General features: G+C 44.6%; 1 protein-coding gene and 1 long non-coding RNA gene across 3 annotated transcripts; both read right to left on the reverse strand.

Annotated features, from left to right (window-relative positions):
* Positions 1-803: 803 nt before the first annotated feature.
* On the reverse strand, positions 804-2,931 carry LOC148683475 (uncharacterized). Its single transcript, XR_015947063.1, has 3 exons — positions 2,796-2,931; positions 1,286-1,391; positions 804-911 (listed from the first exon to the last, which is right to left on the reverse strand). It is a non-coding gene; the product is annotated as an uncharacterized LOC148683475 (long non-coding RNA).
* A 3,867-nt stretch (positions 2,932-6,798) lies between these two features.
* On the reverse strand, positions 6,799-20,766 carry BAG4 (BAG cochaperone 4). Of its 2 annotated transcripts, XM_088657910.1 has the most exons (6): positions 20,557-20,766; positions 20,182-20,308; positions 14,294-14,395; positions 11,779-12,033; positions 10,296-10,550; positions 6,799-8,324 (listed from the first exon to the last, which is right to left on the reverse strand). In XM_088657910.1, exons 2-6 carry the CDS (start codon positions 20,182-20,184, stop codon positions 7,824-7,826), a joined length of 1,116 nt encoding a protein of 371 aa, XP_088514036.1. In that variant the 5' UTR covers positions 20,185-20,308; positions 20,557-20,766; the 3' UTR covers positions 6,799-7,823. The 2 variants fall into 2 exon arrangements, with proteins under 2 accessions (XP_088514036.1, XP_034995503.3); XM_035139612.3 differs by lacking the exon at positions 20,182-20,308.
* Positions 20,767-24,148: the final 3,382 nt, after the last annotated feature.

The raw sequence follows: 24,148 nt of genomic DNA on the forward strand, positions 1-24,148 counted from the left end.
AAAAATCCTCATGAAACTGGTATTTTAGTGCAAATTTCTCCTAAACACATTTTTGTATTTTAATTGATAATACATTTTAATGCAGTTTCCTCTAATAAAGGCATTTTTATGAACATTGGTTGGTTGGAGAAGTACATTACAGAATTTTAATAGGTGTGAATTTCAGAGGATTGCTCTGTTTTGGTTCTATTGTGCAGATTTGGTAGTCTCATCTTTAAATATGATCTGAATCAAATTTCTCCTTACCTTAACACTAACCCATGTTTAATCTGATTTCCGCAGTAAGGCATTTGTTTCCAAGTAAACCAATACAGCAGGCAGAGAACCACATTCTGTAACATGGCATGCAAGGGAGAAGCCTAGGCAATATTTTTAGTGTGGAAAGTAAGATGTTGCAATCATCCCCATTTTTGTGAAATGTTGGGATGGTGTGCAGCTGTTGCTTCCATGTACTGCCATAGGCTTTCAGATGGAATTCATTGGCCTGGTGTGGAAAACCAAAGCTCCATCCCAAATCAGAGGTGCAGATTTGGAGAAGGGTTATAGCCCTATTGTAGAGCAGCTGTTTTGCATGCATAAAGTCCCAGCATTTCCAGATAGGTTTGGGAATGTCAACTGCCTGAAACCTTGAAGGGCTGCTGTAGACAATACTGACCTAGATGGACCAATATGGCATCTTCTGGGTTGTATCCAATGTTTGTTCTACTCAGAGTAAACCTATTGAAAATTGTGGACTTAAATATGTCCATTAGTTCATTGGGTCTACCTTTGAGTAGAACTAACATTGGGTACAAGCCTATTTCCCTAAATTTAGGACAGTTTGTGAGTCCGAGGCAAAGTCTGGTTCTTGCCATCAGGGCTTAGTCTGAGTTACAGAGTTACGACAGGATTGAGGTACCAGCACCCACAATCTGTTGACAAGAAGAGATAGGCTAAAGCAGGTTTGGTCCAACATCAACATAACCCCTAATATCACCCTTCTCTTAGGAAATTCCCTCAAAGTTTCAAAAAATAACTGCATTCAGTTAGTTACCTCATTGTTGACCCTTCGTATACTTTAAACTGCTGACAAATACAGCTTGCACAACACATTGTTATTTCTGATCCATGGAGCCCATTTTAGAAAGAAATGCTTTGCAATTTGATGCTAATCTTCCTTTTCCAACCACAAGACAATTCACAACCCTTCTAAAAATAGATCATTTTACCGTCTCAGCCCAAAGTCCTACCAATGACAACTGTGTTGGACCTTATCTGCACAGACGGAGAAGAGTTAATGGCTTACCAGACTATTACATATTGCCTATATAGAATTTTTTCATGAGCTCCTGATATTTTTCGGATAGAACCCAACTCCAGCCAATCTGCATCCTTGGCATATAAAGGGGGCTCTGAAATTCAGAAAGGTGGATATTATCAGGGACCACATGCACACACATCCTCCACTAGAAGATTATTTGAAATCATCAGAAATAGTCAACAAAATGGACACATTAGTTTTACTTAAGGTGTGATACATTAAAATATATATACATATTGATATATGATTGTATCCAACACTGGTCATACTTAGAGTAGATCCACTGAAATTAATATACATGGCTAACTTAGGTACAGAGTAGAAGTTATATACCTTTCTTCTACCTTTGCATGTACAAGTTTCTAATGCAGTTGGGTGGAATTAAGCCCAATCATAACTGCTCACTGCCTGTCTCTACCATCACCACACACCACAAGTCTTAGCAGCAGAGCTCTGAACATTTCCCTCCCTAGTGACTGGACTAAATTGAACCTGGGGAGTAGAATAACGTGACAGAGGAAATGTTCTGTCCCTTCCTTGGACAGTCCGCCTGTGCAGTCCGTACGTACTGGCACACGGCGGCCCATGGGGCCGCCATGCGCCAACACCAGCGCGTACTGACTGCACATGTGCAGCATCCATATGGGATGGTGTGCGCATGTGCAGACATGTGCAGTCCGGGCTGGCGCTGCTGCTCCCGCGGCAACCTTACGAGCGGCAACTCGTAAGGCTGCCGTGTGCGAAAAGCAGCACGGACAGGTTAGCCTTACGCGCGCTGTTCGTGCATGGCAGCCTTACGAGTTGCCACTTACTCAGCGGATCGTAAGGTTGCTACGGGAGCAGGGTGCCTCCGCGTTTGCCACCCTGGGCAGGCAAGCGGCACCATTCGCCACTGAGTGGTTGCATTATTTTGCAACATGGAGGCAGGAGATAAAACAGCCTGCAGATCTGGCCATGGCAATGACAGATGCCTTAGTTACATCACATCTGGATTACTGCAGTTTGCTCAACATATAGCCTTTGAAGTACAGTTTACATATAGCCTTTGAAGTACGGTTTACGAACTTAATCCATTCCAGAAGTCCGTTCTTAAACCAAAACCATTCTTATACCGAGGCACGCTTTCCCTAATGAGGCCTCCCGCCGCCAGTGCCCTTCCACTGTTCAGATTCTGTTCTTAGACTGAGGTAAAGTTCGCAAACTGGGACACTACGGTACTTCCGGTTTTGCAGTGTGTAACCGAATCGTTTGTAAACAGGACTGTTCTTAAACCAAGGTACCACTGTATGCGCAGAAATAACTTGTCCAGAATGCGGCAGCCAAGCTGTTAACAGGAGCTGAAAATAGGGAGCATGTAATTCCCTTGTACAGCAGCTGCACTGGCTTCCTATCTGTTTCTGGACAATAGTGAAAAGTGCCGGTAATAAGCTTTAAAGGCTTTGAACCATTTAGGACTGGGATATTCAAAGGATACCTCACATATGAGCCTACTTACCTATTGAGATTATCTTCAGATGCCCTCTTGTGTATTCCAACCAGGGACAAAGAAATGAGATTCAGTTTGCAGTTAAAGGCAACTGCGTTCCCAGCATTCCCAGAAACAGGCTTAGTTCTGAACAAGGCAAGGGCTTTTTTCTGTAGCTGCACCTAGACTTTGGAACTCCCAGTGGAAGCCCATCTTGTCTCGCTTCTGATGGTCTGCTATATCCTTTATTATACTCTCACCAAGTGTGTTGATGAAAGCTGTATTCCAAGACATCTAGAGGGCACCAAGTTGAGGAAGGCCATTGTAAGCTGTTTTACACTGCTGATTTATGGTTTTCCCTTGTTAGCCATCTTGAGTTATTGAGAGGAAAAGCGGGAAATAAATCCATTTTCTTTCCACGCACACCCAAAGGCAAGATGGGTCTTTACTTGTCAGAAATTCAATGAGTGGCAAACTCATTGTGCTAATACATACTGGCATGGAATTGATGTAGATGATGTCATAAAACCCTCATTTACAAGGATCTGAAGACCAGCCAACAATGCACAATTTTCATGCCCTTTTCACTGTACTGTGCTGCCACTTAGGGTTACTGCAACAGGGCAGTTGCATAAAAGGTACCAGTTAGTTCTAAGATGTTTCACTGCCATCCATTCATTCACAAAGGCTCATAGCTTTCAAAACAAATCAGTCCCAGACCAGTTTTTGGCAACCCTGCTGCTCTTTCAGTTTGTTAGAATCAAGTCTGTGAATTGCATGACGCTGCACAATCTTTCTGCTCAACGGTCTCAGCACAGTTATAAACGGACCGCCATGAAGTGTTGGGTGAAAAAATGATCGTTTGACCCATAAGCTAGTGCAAGATATTTAAGACATTGTTTTACATAACACATACTCATAAACCACATCACACAACAGTAAGTCCACGAAGGATTATTGTATTCCATGCTAGTCCAATTCTGAATAGACCCACTGAAATAAATTGACTTATGTTACTCATGCTTTCAATAGGTCTAGCATAGGCTACAACCTGGAACTATAAACAGTTGTAAATTTGTATCAATATTACAAGAACATAAGAGAAATGGTGAATTAAACCAGACATCTATCTAGTGTAGTGGTGTGATCCCATAGTGGCCATCCAGGTGCCCATGGGAAACCCGCAAGCAGGACATGAGTACATTAGCATTTTCCCACTCTTGTTTCTCAGAAAATGGTATTCAGAGGCATACTGCCTCTGATGCTGGAGGCAATATGTAGCTATCGTGACTAGTTGCCATTGAACATGCAAATACAAATATTTAGGACTGGTATGGAGAACCTATGACCCTCCAGATGTTGCTGAACTACAACTCCCACCATTGCTGGCTATTGGTCATACTTTCTTGGGCTAATGGGAGTTGTAGTTCAGGGACATCTGACATGCTTTTTGGACTCTGGGGTCCCATGAGGGTCAATTCTGCTACAGTTAGAACTGGATATGGAACAACTGATTGGTCCAAAATTGGGAAAGGAGTACGACAAGGTTGTATATTGTCTCCCTGCTTATTTAACTTATATGCAGAATTCATCATGCGAAAGGCTGGACTAGATGAATCCCAAGCCGGAATTAAGATTGCCGGAAGAAATATCAACAACCTCAGATATGCAGACAACACAACCTTGATGGCAGAAAGTGAGGAGGAATTAAAGAACCTTTTAATGAGGGTGAAAGAGGAGAGCGCAAAATATGGCCTGAAGCTCAACATCAAAAAAACCAAGATCATGGCCACTGGTCCCATCACCTCCTGGCAAATAGAAGGGGAAGAAATGGAGGCAGTGAGAGATTTTACTTTCTTGGGCTCCTTGATCACTGCAGATGGTGACAGCAGTCACGAAATTAAAAGACGCCTGCTTCTTGGGAGAAAAGCAATGACAAACCTAGACAGCATCTTAAAAAGCAGAGACATCACCTTGCCTACAAAGGTCCGTATAGTTAAAGCTATGGTTTTCCCAGTAGTGATGTATGGAAGTGAGAGCTGGACCATCAAGAAGGCTGATCGCCGAAAAATTGATGCTTTTGAATTATGGTGCTGGAGGAGACTCTTGAGAGTCCCATGGACTGCAAGAAGATCAAACCTATCCATTCTTAAGGAAATCAGCCCTGAGTGCTCACTGGAAGGACAGATCGTGAAGCTGAGGCTCCAATACTTTGGCCACCTCATGAGAAGAGAAGAATCCTTGGAAAAGACCCGGATGTTGGGAAAGATTGAGGGCACTAGGAGAAGGGGACGACAGAGGACGAGATGGTTGGACAGTGTTCTCGAAGCTATGAACATGAGTTTGACCAAACTGCGGGAGGCAGTGCAAGACAGGAGTGCCTGGCGTGCTATGGTCCATGGGGTCACGAAGAGTCGGACACGACTTAACGACTAAACAACAACAACAATATGTGTGTGAAAAGGTTGGGAGCTCTCATTGAGGAATTCAAAGCAGTGTCAGTATGCTGGTAAGAGTTTTCTCCATCAGAATTGGGAGAGGCTGTGAAGGTGTTGATGTCTGGAAGCAGTGATGCGACTGGATAGGGGCCAACAAACTGAGGCTGAATCCTGTTAAGTTGGAAGTGTTGTGGGTGAGTGCTTCCTATGTCCAGGAATTTAGTGTGCCACATGTTATAGGAAGTGTTGCACTCCCCCTGAAGGAACAGGAATGTAGCCCCAGAGTACCCCCTGGATTCCAACTTGCCAACAGTCTCTCAAATGTCGTCTTGTGACCAATTTGGCCCCACCAACAACCACAACCACCTCCCAATCTACAATTTTCAGCACCCTTAACAGTTTCCAGGATTGTTTGGGGAAACGTGTGCTTTAAAGGAGTGTTGAATGTGCTTTAAGTGATCTGCCTGCAGTTTCTGAACTCTGCCATTAGCTTGTTCCTTATGCTATGCACACCCACAGGAATCTTTCTTTTCAAAGGGTCAGGAATTCTCAGGGTTCTTAACAAGAAGCTACTCTTCACATGGGAGCTGCCACCTTCAAAAGGCTTACATTCAGCACTAAATTTAAATTCGGCACCAACTGTAAGCCCTGCTTGCAGAGAAATGATTCTACCACACCCAATGGTTCCTTTGCAACCATTACTTTTCTTGCCCTAGAACTGACACCAGTTATGGGCCTGGTAAGGAAAACAACATTGCAGGCAAATTAGGAACCCAGCTGGCCTAATCCGGCTCATAGGTCCGAGGTTCTCCCACGCCTGCTCTAATCCATCATTCTAGAAGCAGTAAGAACAAGCACAGCTCATTTTAGCAACATCATTATACATCAACATCTTTGCATATGACTAACACCACTTACTGTACTGCCTTGTAGTAAAAGTTTCAAGCTGCTAACAAATATTTATGTATATACTAGGGCTTGATGCCCCTGCTTGCCAACCCCTTTCCCACACACACCTGACCAACCCTGTCAACTATCCTCACACAGCTCACCCAACCCCTTTTAAATGAGGGTGGGTGACACTTCAGAGAGCAGTTTGGCAACCTGCTCTCTGAAGCACCTACTCTCCTTTAAACAGCTTGTCTCGATCTCTTGCCACCCACACTGCTTACCTAATGGTTTTTCATCATGCTGGTGTTACCAAGGCCACAGACATTTGTGTCCCCTCAAACACTACTTATAGAAGAAAGGTGGTGCAACCTTTTGAAATAAAACCCAACAAATCTAAACATAATATTCTGACACTTCATAAACTCACTGCCACGACAGCCAACGGTGCAACTGGGCATTATGATGGACTACACAAATTCATAGACACTCAATTCAGTAGCCAAGTATTAAAAACCAGGCCATACTTTCTCTTAAGAAAGACGTACCAAGCATCATGCCACAGGAAACAACTTTAGTGTATCCAGGGTGTAATCCCATTGTGCCATTATATATGCCCATCTCATTTATACAGACAGGCATGGGAATGTGTATATATACATTCGCTCATAAAATTGGTCACTCAAAACAGAACACTGCACAATTCATTTAATACCCAATTTATCATTTTTAATGATCTGATACACCAATACTGTTCTTACTCATTTTTAATGATCTGATACACCAATACTGTTCTTACTTGAAGATGCTTTGCAATAAGTGTATGTTTTAAAACTAAGTGGCTTATTTCTTGTGTTTGGAGCAACAACCACTTTGTGAGGAGTTAAAAGATTCACAGCAGTAGCCTTCCCTGCCACCTATAGAGTTGATCATACTGAATCAGTTACAAGATTAAAAGTGGAATACAAAAAACTGCAACATATGAAGTGACATCACAATTAAGCACAATTGTCCTGATATGCCTCTGGCCCACAGTTCCTACAATCAGTCTCTTATTTGCAATGATCAAAGCATTTCCTTCTGCCTACTTCATGAAAAAGCATTGTGGATTATATCTGCATGATAAAGGAGAAAATATAGCATAAAACATCTATTGGCTTTGGCTGCCATACTGTATGGTTGCACTTTAACAGAAAGTACCCAAAAAAGTTACCAAACACTACACAATTTATATGGCAAGGAGTCAGGAAGGCGGAAATAATACACAAGAGCAGCAGCTAGGGAGACGAAGTCTTGGTTTTACTGGCACTGGGTTGCGACTGAAAAGTCTTTGTACCTTACGAATTTTGGCATGTTAGTTGAGCAGCTGAAGTCCTTGGTGTTCCAAGAGATCTCTTCAGAGATGCACGCTCTGGTACCAAAATGTCTTTTACCCAGTGTTTTCCTTCTGTGGCTGGAAAAATGTGGCAATATCCATGGAGGCTGCTATAGCTGAAGTCTTCGGTCACCAGGGTCAGCACTTCATCCCTTCTCCTGCATTCATTGGTAGGATCACCAAGACTTTGGGTTTGAAATCGTCATTTAGTCACAACCAACTAACCAGTGGTGTTATTTTAAAATTAAAATGCAAGTCCCCACTTATTGCTTTGGGTGGTAAAGAGGGCTGAGAATCGGACAAAGCTAGATATCTCTGGGAATTCAAAGACTGGAGGCCTTAGGATTATTACCTACATTAAAGCCCCTTTCTTTCCAGTTCTTCCAGTATGGCCTGGATTCTGTGAACGGCCTCTTTCCTTGCCTGCCGTACATTGTCCTGACCACCAGTCTCCACAGAGTCCAGCTCCAACAACTTCTTGGTCAGCATTTCCTCCAGCAGCCAGTAGTCCTTGTCTGTCTTTTTTCCTACAAATTCGTCCACCTCCTCCTCCAACTGCTCAACCCCCTCCATAACTTGCATAACCTTTTGTATGCCTGATGGCACATCTGGTGTCTCTGATGGAGTCTGAATACTGGTTTTAGATCCTGGTCCATGGTCAGCAGTCACAGATGGTTTCCTATGTACATTATCATACAGCTGGGGCTGCGCACTATACTGCACTTTGGGGTTGGAAGCAGATGGCTTAGTATCAAACTGTGCCGGCTTGTAATCATTCATGGTCCCAGAAGGCAGGTTATTGGCTTCAGAAAAGTAGCCCTGCTGGTCACTTCCTTGCTCCAATTGGTTATAAGAGTCCTAAAGAAAAAAACAAGAGTCTTCAACATGGTGTCCAACTCTAACAATCCCATTACCCCACATCCTGCAGCAAAGGTGCTGTGCACACAGATCCCTAGGCTGCCAATACTGCCAGGCTGCCTCTCTGCTTATCAGTAAGGTCTGCATGCTCAGGATGTCAGTGCAAAAAGGTCCAAGCACTGAAAGACACCAGGGACAGGACTTGCACTTTGAGCCTGTCAGATTGACATCACAATGTGGAATGACATAATAACCTGAATCCCAGGTGACCTGCATAGGCCCTGCAACCCATAAGCAGTTCCAAAAGGGAGGGAGGGGGAGAATACTAGACACTTGGCAGACTAAGCTCTTGAGGTTTTTCTCTCTCAACTGAATAGCAAGAAACAGCTTAGCAGCAGGGAAGTGGGACCTTGAAGAAATGACCAAGAGGCTGCATCCAGCTCATGGACTGAAGGTTGCCCACTCCTGTAATTAATTAAGGGTGACTTCACTAGCCAAGGGGGAAATTGCTCCTATCCTACTGAAAATGCAAACTAGATCTGCCTATGCTATAATGTCTACAGAAGCATAAGAGGGCCTATGTCCTAGCTGAGAAAATCCCTTTGCTGATAAAAGGAACAAGGGCACAAGTTGGCCAGGTGATAATGATGTAGACTATTCTTCTGTACCTTACAATAACAAGCATAGAGGGAAAGCACAGCCCTTCCAAGAAGGTCCAGGTAACAATTCAGAGCTCTGGGAAACCAACAAAAGATCACATCTGTATGCCTATAAGCAAGTACAATGGGAGGCTTAAGGGCTGGAAAGCTTGCCTGTGGGTTCCAAGCTTAGAGACACCTGAGGAGAAAGTTATACTCCCATTTCAGATGGCTTATCAAGGTGGAGCTGGACTAGGCTAGCACCTACCACTTTAGGCTTTGCTAGAGGTGAAAGGTGATCTACAGAAAAAAACATAAGCTTAATATAGCAGCACCAAATTATTCCTTCACTACTTGCATTAAGCAAAGGATGCCAGAACTTCAAGATTTGTTCATGTATGAAGGCCTGAAAGGTATGAGATGTAGGTACCTTAAGAACCACCACCTTCCAGGGTGATTCCCTTCATATCTGTTCCATCAGCCCTACTTTGTATTCCTCAACCATGTGAAGCCTGATGGGTGGCGGCAAGGAGTAGGACCTTTGTGGTGGTGGCACCCACCCTGTGGAACACTCTTAGATGAATTTCATAAAGTCTGACACTTTATGGTTTTATGGGTTTGGTCAAAACATGTTGTTTCAAGAAGAACTTTAGCTGGGAAAACGACTCATAAATGTTAAGGCAGTTATATTTACTCAATTTTCTTCTTTTGTGTGTGTGTTACTTGTTTTCGGCATTTTTTGTTTTTATAATGTTGATTTTTTATTATTGTTAATTCCTTTTTTGCTCTTATTACATGTATATTTTATTTTAAGCTGATAAGAGTGTTTTTAATGATTAAGGTGTGTGTGTGTGTGTATGGTATACACACACACACACACACATACATACATATTTAAAACTGGGCTGCAACATAATCAAATCAGCAGATTAAAAAAACCTTATGAATTGACCAAAACAGTGCCAATTAACTGGGCACCATTTCTCTCCCCCCTGCCCAAATACAGATGCCTTAAAAACTGCAGGTGGTAGGCATCATCCTAAGAGATATTCTCTCTTCCCTCACACTTAGGCGCAATTGCTCTTCTAAATATGATGCTTGCTACAATACATTTTGATCTAAAACAAATAATCCTATTTTCTACAGCAATACTTTTGCCCATATACAAATTTATTCAAAAGATAGCCCATTAAATAAGCTAATACTGATGATAAACTTATTTGTTTCTTTAGTTAGGAAGCAGCTTTTATGTAATAGCCATTGATACAAAAAGCTTCCCAACAATGAACAGAGGACAAGCATTGGGGAAAGATAGCCTCCCCTCAAAAATTACCTTTGGATTGTTATTTGGAGCATGTGGAGCTGATACTCCACTAGGAGGCCATGGAGGAGAGGATTCTGCAACATATTGACTCCCATGTCCTGTTGATGAAGGAGACCAACCATACGGAGGATGCATTCCATACTGGAGAGGAGGTCTCCAGTTTGTATCCTGAAGTCTTGGCTGAGGTGGTGGTGGGGGCCTCTGTTGTGGAATGCTGTGATTGCAGTCGCCATACGGATAGGGTGGAACTGGAAAGTTTGGTGTCTGCAGGCCGAAGGAAAAATAAGATATGGTTTCTTCACGTAGCCTATGAGAACACATTAATTAAATGTTGAGACCCACCAAATAAGACTAAGCTGGCAGTTAACTGCAGAAGCAGGGATCCACAATTCTGCTTGCCAAGGCAAGAGTTCACACTTTTTGGTGAGGGTGGTGAGAAAAACTCAAGCCTTGTGTCTCCAACTTAAAGGTAAAGGGACCCCTGACCATTAGGTCCAGTCATGACCGACTCTGGGGTTGTGGTGCTCATCTCACATTATTGGCCGAGGGAGCCGGCGTACAGCTTCCAGGTCATGTGGACAGTATGACAAAGCTGCTTCTAGTGAACCAGAGCAGCACACGGAAACATGCTGATGAATAAAGGCAGGGAATGTCCTTGTAGTTGGGCTGAGCTTCAGAGGGTACAATAAAATGATGGGAGGGAAACACTGCTTCTCTAACCAGTTCCAAACTGAAGACAGGCTAGGGAATATTGTTTGGGCACTGGGTGTAGACAGCACTGTTTGTGCCTATATGACACCTAGCCAAGTCCCTGCTCCCCTCCACCACTATATCAGCAAGAATATGTAGCTTTTCACAATACAGTGGTACCTCGTTTCTCGAACGTCTCCGTTGATGAACATTTCGTAACCTGAACGCCGAAACCCCGGAAGTAAATGCTTCGGTTTTCGAACACGCCTCAGAAGTCAAACAGCTTCCACTGCATGTTTTTTAATTTTCTCAAATGAATTTGCAGACAGCCCTCTGCGCTTCAGTTTTTGAACGTTTTGGAACTCGAACGGTCTTCCGGAACAGATTACGTCAGAGAACCAAGGTATCATTGTATTTGCTAAACTAAAGTATTGTCCTGTGCAGGGAATTTGCAATAAGAGTTTAGTTTCAAAAGTATCTGCTCATGCAGGATACTGAGAGTACAAAATAATCTGTAACTTAAGACATGAATGCTAGGAAGGAAGTCCCATCAACTCAGGAACTCCAAGTAAGCTTACAAAGGATTGGAATGGAGATAGTTACCAGGAAAAACAATAACTTATATGTTTTGGAGCTATAAGAGATGATTGTATAAGCATCTGGCATAACAGGTTAAAGTCTATGAATGTTAAAGACAAGAATAATTTAATAGTACTGTATGTCAATGGTAGAAGGATGCACCCAATCAGTTCAGCCAATGCAGCCAATGAAATTATGTCACCAGCCCACACTAGATCCTTACCTGTGGAGGAGAATATCCTGGTATTTGCCTCCTCACCATGGAACCTTCAGCTGGGCAGTCTGGTGGTGGGTAGTTCCAGTTAGAAGCTGGTGATGGTGATCTATATACATTGGGAGACTCTGTGGAATATGGTGCATGAGGATGCCCTGAGGAATAATAGGCATTTGATTGTGTGATATTGGAATATGGCGGCCCAGTCCCAGGAGTAGAGTATGGAGTGCCATAAACACCATTTGTGTAGGAAGGATCAATTCCCTAGAAGATAAGAGGGTAAATTATTTAAAATCAACCTTGATTGCACAGCAAATCAAGTATTATGTCTCAAAAACTCCTGGACAAGAGCTAGTTATGCTGTCAATCCTGGGCCAAAGATGGTTCCTTTATTTTTTTAACAAATAAAGCTCAGTAGGTGTCATTTCTGCAGTGAATGTAGAAGCCACATTCACTAAGCTTTTTCTTGACAATGACAATGCAGGCCTTCAGTTACAGGTAGCATAGAATGCTGTGTGGGCCCTGCTATGCACAATCCTGTTTCAATGCAGAATTTGTTGCATCCCTCAACATCAATAATTCCCTTTGGAACCAGGCAAGGCAGCATTTCTATTCCAACAGCTGCTAGTACAGACTCTGCTTACCTAAGCAACACGAAAATTGGCTGTCAGATTTCTGCCAAGTGCCAAGAGATCCTGAGAAGTCTGCATTCCTGGTCATTTAGACCACACATTTTCATAGGGTTTGTTATCTGGGCTTAATGAATCCACAGCTCTCTTATTCCTATTGTAAACCCAAAAGGATGGAACCCATCTCCTGGTACTCTACCTTGCAGAGTTACAGTACTCAATAAATGTGAAATGGTCGCACTGCCGAAGAGATGGTAAACCACCAAGTGCCCTCTAGTGGGAATATATTGGAAGTTTTAGTGCCTCTGAGCAGAGATTTTCCATATTTCCATCAGTGATTTCTGGAAATGTTTGAACAACACTTACTTGCAAGAGATTGCACACTGTTGCAGATTTTCTCTGCAATCACCTAATTTCTTGCATCACTGTTCTGAATACAATTTCCCACCCATTTTGGTTGGTTGCTTTCAAGTCACACGTTCTCCAGCTCTGAAGCAAGTTCTGCTTTTAAAAATATATTAAAAATGCACCCTGCTCGTCCTCCAAAAAACTTAATGTGGCAGGTGGGCAGCATGGTTTCATTCTTATTAACAAGCTGATGTGGTTGGCTAGGTTGAGATTTGGTATAAAGTTGTGACCAAGACCCTGGTTTAAATTATTGCCTATGCCCAAACTTCACCTTAAACCCTTCCCATCTTAAATATCTTAAATATGAGACAATGCTCATCTACCTTATAGCCTCAGATTTGTACTAAAATCAGGCCCACTTGTTTAATCCAAAAGGAAAATAAATGTTTGAGGAAAACATTTATAACATAATTTAGTACACAAGTTACAAATATAGCTTACATAAATGTGTATGTATATGATACTTTGCCTAAATCCATTGGTTGATGAGCATGGTCTGAACTCAGTTCTCCAGATCAAAGCCACTATGTCACAATCGCCCTTATGTAGCATTTCTCTATTATTATAGCCCAGCAATAATTAGCAAACTTCAGTGCACATTTACAAACTGAACTCTAGCAAGTTATTTAGTAATCAGATAACAACCTTCATCCGGGAGGTGGCAACAAATGAAATATTTATACTTAGGAATGCACTTTGAAAGGACTATTAAAGGAGAATGGCGTATTACTGGTACACGGTGCTATAAGCTTGGGCAATTTATTTTATCCTTTCAGAATGTATGTAGATGATAGCACTAAAGTCTTGATCTCAAAGACAAAGCTAAACGGTATTAATCATTCCTAAGGCATGCTAACTTTTTTACAATCCTTATTTCCCCAAGAATCAGTTATTAATGCTCCTATCAAAGAAGCCTATACTAGTATTCTTATTTTAAAGAAGTAAAACTAAGATATAGTTGTTTCCAAGGATATCACCAGCCTCCAGCAAGGCTGCCTTTAGTAGCAAATGGAACAAGATGTTTTTGAACTATTTGAAGGGTTTATTAGGAACCACACAGGTACTTTGGATAAGGAAGAACTTGTTCTGTACAGAGCAAGCAGCCTTGTATCAATATTTTTCTGAACAGACTACACTGTTGTACGACAGATCTTTTAATAGGAAATCTGAGACAGGTCATCTAATGAGCTTTACAGGCTGCTGTGAAAGGCAAGGGAACATGTGTAAAGGTCCTCCTTCATCACTGCAACATGATGCGTCATGGCATTTCACACCCGGATGCTACAGCTACACAGGATGGTACAACTGTAGTTTACGAGGTCTTCCACGAGTAGTAAGCCGTATAATGATCACCACTTGTCAGTATGAAAATAACTTTAACATTGCTTTAACATTATTTTAACATTGGAGTGCCATCCACTCTGTATTCAATAACCCAATATTTCCATGAGAGACCACTTCTCAGACAAATTGTCCTATGACTATACCTGGCCTTGGAGCTCTGGTCCAACAGAATATGGGCTTGGGTAGGGAGTTCTGGAAGATGAATTCCAGTAATGCGAACCATATCCAGGATAAGGGGGGTGCTCCTAAAGAAAGAAACAAGATATTCACTTCCTGAAAATCATCAACATGTTTTGAAAATGTATCAAAATCTTAGAATCTTCTAGTTCCTTGAATTATTGTATGTAGCCTAAAAGGACTCTGAATATAGAAACTGTTAATGAAGGTTTCAACAGACCTATGCATGGTCAAAAATTATTTTCTTCCAATTCATGGCAATGGAGCTATATTCAGCAGACTTATAGTAATAGCAAGTTTTGCTTCCTTCTTTCTCTTGCAAATACCATCTTACCTCAGCTCCCGAACACCTTGGGAGTCGAACGTTCCAGCTCCCGAATACTCAAAACTCAGAAGTGAATGTTCCGGTTTTCAAACATTCTTTTGGAAGCTGAACGTTCGAAGGGGCTTCCTGCAGCCAATCAGAAGCTGCGCTTTGGAAGTCAAACGGACTTCTAGAACGGATTCTGTTCAACTTCCGAAGTATGACTGTAAAGCCCAGTTCTTCCAAAAAGTAGCTGGGCCAGCCTCTTATACTGTACAGATTAGTCTTATCAGCCAAGCCCCAGTGGAGAGGCAGGTTGAGCCTGACTAAAAATTTGTGGTTAATGGTGCAGTTTAAAGAGTAACAAACTTTATTTCAGGCAAGGGTTAGTACGCAGGGAATGATGCTATTACTTCAAATTCAGGGTGAAACTAGATGTGAATGCAAATAGCAGCTGCCAGGCTGCTATAATTTTTCTGCCCTGCTGTGGTTGTGACAGAAATAATTCCTCTTACACTGCTGTTTGCGTTTATATAGATATAAAAATAGTAGACGGATTAATATCATTGTCCAAATAAGCAATTTCTGATTCACATTAAGAAACTTTGTTTTTAATATTCCCAGGGACAAGGATGAAAACTGTCTACACAAAGAAATTCCAAGTTTTTAAAGAAAAAAAGAAAACCAAGCAGCTTTAGTACACAGAATACTAACTGACAGTTGCAGGAATGGTATGACTTGAACCAGAATAGACTGTTCATATGACAATGTTTTGTTGTAGGAACCCTACTGGTGCTATAAAATTTTAAAATAAGGGCCTGGTTCTCATTTCCAATAATACTGTATTCACTCACCAGAACATTGGAAGGCAGGAGCATATTCACATCTCAGTGAGCAATTACAGAAAAGCTTGCTTGCACACCTCTTGATACAATTTATTTTTAAGTGAAAGCTAAAAAATCATTAAAAATCCCAATATATTATTATGGCTATCACATTAAGTTGGGTCAACCAAGCTTAGCTACCCCCTCAAAAGTGTCCAAGTACAAAAATCCCAAAATATTAACACATTTTTATATATTTTTATATAATCCTTAAATTTATTTTTCCAGGACAGTTTACGAGACTTCACAAGATAAACAAAAGCAGCAAACAACAATAAAACAGTGAACAATAATATACAGGATTAATAGCAATCCCAGCAGATATAAAATACCCTTGAGGTTAAAAGTTTGGAAAAATAAGATGGTCTTTGCTTGGCCCCTAAAAAGGCGGAAGCTTAGTGGTAAAGAATCTGCTTTGCATGCAGGAGGTCACAGGTTCAATCCTTGGTACTGTATTGCCAGGGAGGGAGGGCTGAAAACATTTGCTGACCTAAATGCTGCAAAGCCAATGCCAGTCAGTGAAAAGTACTAACCTAGAAGGGCAAGCGGCATGACTCTGTATAAGGGAGCTTCCTATGTTCCTAAAAGACATCAACATTGACACTAGATGAGCCACAAGCTGGGCACTGGAACCTCCACTGTTGCCAACCCATTTTGCTTCAGATAGCAGAGGCAACTGGAGAACCCCATCTGGGGAAGATCTCTGTATACTGTATAGGTATTGTGATATGGCAGAAGATGTTCACTCAAGAATACAGTCACATGCTATGTTGGGCTTTTAAACATCAGCACTTTTGTGTTCAAAAACAGACTGTAAGGCAGCTGAGCTCTTTAAGCACCGGCAAATTGTGTTTCCAGCATCCACTCCTAGTTAGTAACCTAGCAAATGTATTATGAATGTAGTGCAGTTTCTGGATAGCTTTCAAATGCAGTCCTACATACAAAGAACGACAGTAGAACCTGGAGGTAATCAGAGCTTGGTAATTAAACAGCAACATACAAATCTGTGGGTAAAACTGCACTGTTGTATTTCATGCTGGCTTCTTTTTGCAGTACTGTACTTGAGATACCACAAACACAATTAACTATTTTATTAAGTCAGTATAGATGACCTACAGTATATAGATGACCTAACTAGGAATCTGGGTTGGGAAAAATATACCCAAATCAGCAGAGAAAAACTTCATCTTTCCAGTGATTATATTTCCAATCACTGTAGAAACTTACAACAACCAAGGCCTATATGCATGTGCAGCAAGCATCGCTGTGAAGAAGTAGCTTTAAATACAGACACAAAGCAGTCTTCCCAAAATAGCCATTGTACAAGAATCACACACAGTAATGGAAGGAATCAAGATTAGAGGTCAATCCTGCCAGAAAGCTTTGTAGCAACTGTCTTTTCACAAAATGATTTATCAGTTTTGATTTTTTTTTTACACCATATACAGTGGTACCTCAGTTTACAGATGCTTCAGGTTACAGACGCTTCAGGTTACAGACTCTGCTAACCCAGAAATAGTACCTCGGGTTAAGGAACTTTGAGAACAGAAATCGTGCAGCGGCAGTGCAGCGGGAGGCCCCATTAGCTAAAGTGGTACCTCGGGTTAAGAACAGTTTCAGGTTAAGAACAGACCTCCAGAACGAATTAAGTTCTTAACCCGAGGTACCACTGTACAAAGCACTGATCATAATTAAGCCTATACAGCACCTTTGTATCATTATGATACTATAAAGATATGTTAACAACGCCAATTAAAATTTTAATGAGAGCAAACTAGCTTGGTTTGGGGTTGCTTCAGATACAATACGAAAGGGTGGTTGAGTATTATGAGAACAAGTCAGGGCAAGCCTGAGACTCGTGCTCTTCCTCCTCCGGTGTGGTTACAAGTAAAACGTTTGCTTCCTGGTTCGTAAATATTCCTGGTCAAATAAACTATGGTTTAATGTGAATGCATTCTTCACTGCTCCATTATTCCTACCTGTTTTCTCACCTGTTTTCTCAGCCTGGAGGGAAATTACAAACCAGAGACTGGTTTCATATTACATACAAACTATTGCCTTTGGTTTGTTCCCCGCCAAGAAACCACTAGCAAATCCTAGCTTACTGCTCATGGGAGGAGAGGAGAGAAACAGCAAGTGCTGTTCATATGTAACAAGAAGCCAGCCTCTTGTTTGTTGCCAATCCCTCCCACTCTAGACTAGGAAAGACAGGAGTGGAGCCCACAATTCCAGCAATGTGCACAAGCACATTAATATCCTTCAGAATCTTTATTTTGCTCTTGGTAAAAAAGTAATATCATACACTCCTTAACTGAATATATGTGAATCTGTAGCTTCAAATCAGCCACATCTTCAAACTAAATAGGACTGGTGCCTTAAGCACTTTTCTCACTGCAGGTTTGACTATATTTTGGAGACACATGCATCTCCCACAGTCATAACCACACATTAATAAACATGCCTGGCACACTAACCAGTGTGAACAAGTGCTACAATAAAAAAGTTGGTATGCTGTGCATCAAGGAAAATGTGCAAACGGAGGATCCTATTTTTAATATGCCTTTTGACTGATCTACCTTAAAATATGCCTGTTGTCTTTGTCCATGGAGTTTTCTTGGCAGGGATATTGGAGTGGCTTGCCAGTTCTTTCTCCAGGTGGATCACATTTAGTCAAAACTCTCCACTATGACCTGTCCATCTTGGGTGGCCCTGCATGGCATAGCTCATAGCTTCTCTGACTTATTCAAGCCCCTTCGCCACGACAAGGCATTGATCCATGGAAGGACAGATCATGAAGCTGAGGCTCCAATACTTTGGCCACCTCATGAGAAGAGAAGAATCCTTGGAAAAGACCCGGATGTTGGGAAAGAATGAGGGCACTAGGAGAAGGGGACGACAGAGGACGAGATGGTTGGACAGTGTTCTCGAAGCTATAAACATGAGTTTGACCAAACTGCGGGAGGCAGTGCAAAACAGGAGTGCCTGGCGTGCTATGGTCCATGGGGTCACAAAGAGTCAGGACACGACTAAATGACTAAACAACAACAACACCTCAAAATATACATAGGACAAAATCACTTGATTGAAATCATCACATTGTTAAAAAACCACCTGAAGAAAGGACACCACACAACCATGAATAAAGCAAAACACTTTCTCCACTGAAATGCAAACATCCCACATGAAATGAGGTTCTCTTTTAAGGGTGCTTTCACACATGTAATCCTGTGTTTGCATTTTGAGATGGTGCTGCAGTTGTTCCCCCAAACCATGCCACAGAACAGCTAGCACTGGTCACCTCTGGTAGCCAACACAACCATTGAAGGATTTGATACACCACCTCAAAATGCTTTAGACCTAGGCATTTAAAACAAGAGGTCAAAACAAGAGGTCAAAACCAGCACTTTGAATTGGGCACAGAAGCAAATTGGCAGTCAGAGCAGTCTGGTTAGGATTGGTGTAATATGCTCAAACTGTTTTGCCCCAGTGAGCAACAAGGCTGCCAAATTCTGCATCAGCTGAAGTTTCCAAACAGTCTTCAAAGGCAGCCCTTTGAAGTAATCTAGCCTAGAGGTTACCAAAGCATAGACTGCAGAAGTTAAGCTATGCCTGCCAAGATAGGAGGGCAACTGGGCCACCAGCTGAAGATGATAGAAGGCACTCCATGCTACCAGAGCCTCAAACAACAGCAGAGGATCCAGGAGTTCTCCCAAGCTATGTACCTGCTCCTTCAGAGGCAGTGTAACCCCATTAAGATCAGGCTAACTCCCAACCATCTGGTCTGTTGGGAAACACCCACTAACAGTGCCTCAGTCTTATTTGGATTGAGCTTCAATTTGTTGGCTCTCATTATCAAGGCAAGATAACGGTCCAATACATCCACTGCCTCACCTGCAGATGTAAAGGAGAGGTAGAGCTGTGTGTCATCAGCAAATTGCTGACAACGTATTCCAAAACTCCGAATGACCCTGCTCATGTAGATGTTAAATAGCATAGGGGAGAAAATTGAAGGCTCCATGGGGCTGAAAAGCACTCCCCAAGCAACATCCTCTAGGAGCAACCATCCAAGTGGTAGGGCCAGAGCAGACGCAAAGCAGTGCCACCTAACTACCCCCAACTCAGAGAGCCACTCTGAAGGATACCTTGGTGGATGGTATCGAAAGCTGCTGAAATGCTGAGGAGAATTAACAAGGACACATTGCCCCTATCTCTCTCCCGACAAAGGCCATCCTACAGGATGACCAAAGCAGTTTCTGTGCCAAATTTCACACACCATAGCACAGCTCTGCCCTTAGAAACTGTTAATCAGTTTTTGCAATCCTCCCACCTGCACACAAGTGGCTCCAATGTATTAAAATGACGGCTTGCAAGGGGACAGGATGGGGCATCCCACATAATTAAAAGGACAGAAAGCAGCATAGACCCAGTACAGTATCACTATTACAGCCATCAGGCTTGCTTCCCACCCTCCTCCTCCCTCCCAACGTCTTTTCCTTTTGTGCCATGCTATTTAGACTGTAATCCTGAGGAGCAGGAACAGTCAATAGCAGTCATCTGTTCTGGACTGGACTGGAGTGCAGGGCAAATCAATTTTTTTAAGTACGTAAGAGGGGGGGAGGGGGGAATCGCCTGGATTGAGACTACAATTATACAGTACAAGACTTACCATTTTACTAGTGTCAAGCGGATTGTTATTATTTTTCTCTCCCCTCTTTCCCTTATGTGGACCCAGCCAGGTCGCCTGTCCTTAGTTCAGTTTGAGCGTGAAGTGAGGAAAAGCCAATGCATCTGCCCTGCATTAACCAGCACACATTTTCCTTTTAGCAATGGGCTGGCCCGGGAGGACCAGTCCTCCTTCCCTCTCGCCCCGCTTTGACTCCCCCTCCCTTCCCAAGGCGGTCGAAGCAGCAGAGGAGACGTAACAGATGAGAGGCGCACGTGGCAACGCTCAAGCCTCGCGGACACCGGGAGGGGGGCCGCCTACGTCACAGACCCTGGTAAAAAGGAGGGGGGGAAAGAGGAGGGAGGACTCGGCCGTTACCTGAGAGCCGCCATAGCCGGCCCGAACCGTTCTCTCGCTGCCGCCGCCGCCGCGATGCCGCGGGCACCTGCGACCCTCCACGCCCCACGGCGGTGGCGGAGGAGGCTCGGGCTCAGGTCGGGCCCGCTCCACTTCCGCTCCGTGTAACAGTCTCCTCAGCGCCGCCGCCATTAAGGGCTCTTAACTCTCTCCTAGTCCCCTTGAGAAAGCAATGCGCCTGCGCATCTCATTCCTGTCATAGACACGCCTCCTCCTCCCTGCCTTATCGTAAACAGGCGTTTCGCCAGCTATAGCATTCCCGGATGAGGGGAGTTCTGAAAGATTTGTGTGGGGGTTTTTGCCTCTGGGCGACGTCACCAGCCGTTGCTGACGTCTTGCGAACGAGACCCGCAGAAGCAACCCGCGCGAAAGCATCCGATCAGGAAAGCTTTCGCCTCCGTCAACCAGTTTAGGGTAACCCTTGAAGACCTGGAGAGAAATGTAATGGGTCAGCAGTGCACACCTTACCTGGGAGGAAGTTCCATTTACTTCTAAGGAGCTTGCTTTGCTGCTCAGTAGACATGGACAGGTGATTCTATTGTACAGTTATGCCAAAACAGGCATTCAAAAGCGGTAAACTGACCTTTAAAGGAGCATAAAAGTGAAACTACCACACTATATCTATCTATCTACCTATCTACCGTATATATAAATGTCTATATATATATTTAAATGTTCACACTGCGTGCGCAGATGTGACACCCTTCCTCCGTAACCATTTCCCGCTGTTCTCCTGAATGGAGAAAAATCAGAGAAATCCCCCGGATTTCCTACCTGCCAGGGAGCCTCCATTTTGGGTGCCACTGTGCCCATGTGTGGGCACCGGAAATCGGGCAGAGTGGCACCGGAAGTCGCTTCTACACATGCCCGGTGGCCATCTTGGTGGTGGCCGCATGCGATTAAAATCCGGGGGTTTCCCGCAAAAAATGGGATACTTGGCAGTTATGCCTTTCATACCTAAAATAATGATTAAACACAAAAAAGTGGTGCCCAAATTAGACATCACCAGCAAAAGCTCTGAAGACTCCAGCAGCATCCAATAGAAAGGCAGATCTCCGAGGGCGGGGCCAAATTGTTACATCATCAACCACCATCCAACAACCGCCAAAGCAGCCATTCCACACCCAAAGGCCAAGGACAGATCCCGACACCGCCACACCTACCCCAGGATCCAGGCCCTACCCCGACGTCCCCACCACCCCCACCAAAGCCACAACGGCCATTCCACCTCCAAAGCCCTAGGACGTAAACCACCAAGACGGCCATTACCAGACAAAGGCAAACGCAGAGCCAAACGCAGAGCCACAGCCACAGGACACCATAGCCCACAGCCACAGGCCGCAACCCACAAACAACCCCTCCCCCACAAACGCTCACATAACAAGCAACGCAACTAGCCCAAACACTCATCCGCAAAAACCCACAGAGTCAGGCCAGGGCCAAGGAATGGAGATACAGGGCGGAGGCCTCAGCTCGCATTTAAATACCAGCCCAAGCCAAGGCCAACAGACTAGGCCTCAGCTCTACTTTATAGCCTACAGACTAGGCCTCAGCTCAACTTTACAGAATACCCCGAGTGGAGCCCTGGGTGGAGGGCAGGGGCGTAGCCAGGATGAAAATCAGGGGGGAGGGGCGGGCCAAGGGGCGGGGGAGGGGCCACAGCGGGGCAAGGAAAGCTTCCTTTTCCCTTGCCAGCTTTCCCTCCTCCCGCCCCGGTGATGGCGGAGGGGGAGGAGGGGATCGGAGCAGCCCGATTTCGGGCTGCTCCGACTCCCTCCTCCCCCTCCGCGATCGGCAGGGGTGAGGGGGAGCCAGGATCAGCCCAAAATCGGGCTGCTCCGACTCCCTCCTCCCCCTCCGCGATCGGCAGGGGTGAGGGGGGGAAGCCAGGATCAGCCCGATTTCGGGCTGCTCCGACTCCCTCCTCCCCCTCCGCGATCGGCAGGGGTGAGGGGGAGCCAGGATCAGCCCGATTTCGGGCTGCTCCGACTCCCTCCTCCCCCTCCGCGATTGGCGGGGGGAGGGGGAGCCAGGATCAGCCCAAAATCGGGCTGCTCCGACTCCCTCCTCCCCCTCCGCGATCGGCAGGGGCGAGGGGGAGCCAGGATCAGCCCAAAATCGGGCTGCTCCGACTCCCTCCTCCCCCTCCGCGATCGGCAGGGGCGAGGGGGAGCCAGGATCAGCCCAAAATCGGGCTGCTCCGACTCCCTCCTCCCCCTCCGCGATCGGCAGGGGCGAGGGGGAGCCAGGATCAGCCCAAAATCGGGCTGCTCCGACTCCCTCCTCCCCCTCCGCGATCGGCAGGGGCGAGGGGGAGCCAGGATCAGCCCAAAATCGGGCTGCTCCGATCCCCTCCTCCCCCTCTGCAATCGCCGGGGCAGGTGGAGGGAAAGCCCCAGAGCCGCTCCAAGCGGTTGCCTGGCTTTCCCTCCGCCCGCTCCACAGCCAGCCAGGGAGAAGGGAGACGGCACCGGGCGGGCAGCCGGGCATGCTGGCCAGCGGCCCTGCTTCTAGGGGGGGCAATTGCCCCCTCCTGCCCCCCTGCCTACGCCCATGGTGGAGGGTGGGGGGAGGAGGGGCCTGAATAGGTCATGGGTTGAGATAGGGTAGAGGGAGTCACAGGGATAACCCGGGGGTGGGGTGGGGGACAAAATACCTCATGGGTTGCTACAGGATGGGAGTAATCACAGGGATGAGACACAACAACGGGGGTGGGGGTGGAAAAACACATAGTCCAGGGGCGGACGGGAGGGGGGGCAGGATACCTCATGGGTCGCAACAGGATGGGAGGAATCACAGGGATGAGACACAACAGGGGGGGACATAGTCCAGGGGGGAACGTACACATCCTCCCCCTTTCCTGGGAAACAAGGAACCTGAGTCAGGCACAGCAACGCGTCATGGATCGTCACAGGGTGGGGGCAGCCACAGGGATAACCCACAGCAATGCGTGGCAGGGCCAGCTAGTTAAATATAAAACGGTTTAAAAATGAAATTTGATTTCTACAAAGGCATACATCCAAAATTATCCAGACTTCATCAGAAAGCTCTGTGCTTTCCTGGAGTCCGTGCTGACTCAGAACAAGTTCTTGGAAAGCTGTATTTTCAGAATCTCTGCAGGTGTTGCTACTACCGGTATGGTACTTGCAAGAAAATGAAACCTTCCCTTAAAGCTTTAGAATGTATAGCATATATAAACACAACAAACCTTGGGGAGCTGTTTAGATCTTCAGAAATTAGAGATTACACACAGACCAATTTTGAGTATCTTAACCAGGTAGTCAAGGTGTAGGGAATCTTTTGCCCTCCAGATGTTGAATGACAGCTCTGATCATGCCTGGCCATTGGCCAAACTTGCTAGGACTCATGGAAGTTGTAGTTAAGTACCGTAACGTCTGGAGGGCCAAAGATTCCCCACACCTGATCTAGTCCATATACTCATTAAGGCCAGTTGGTGATTTGTAAATCCAAAATAAGCCCCTCTGAAACAATGTAGTGGGAATCCTTTGAGTGCCATCATTTCCAACAGCTTTAATGGTAGAACCTCAGTTTG

This window comes from Zootoca vivipara, chromosome 14, assembly GCF_965207765.1.
Source record: "Zootoca vivipara chromosome 14, rZooViv2.hap1.1, whole genome shotgun sequence".
Lineage (NCBI taxonomy): Eukaryota > Metazoa > Chordata > Lepidosauria > Squamata > Lacertidae > Zootoca > Zootoca vivipara.

Bases quoted from the DNA above. Each gene is read 5' to 3' on its own strand.
- BAG4 (XM_035139612.3), bottom strand. From the start codon at position 20,727: ATGGCGGCGGCGCTGAGGAGACTGTTACACGGAGCGGAAGTGGAGCGG. The intron at 12,034-14,293 runs GTATAGTCATAG...CTTATCTTCTAG, and splicing joins GACCAGAGCTCCAAGGCCAG to GGAATTGATCCTTCCTACAC. The intron at 10,551-11,778 runs GTAAGGATCTAG...TTCGGCCTGCAG, and splicing joins CAGGATATTCTCCTCCACAG to ACACCAAACTTTCCAGTTCC.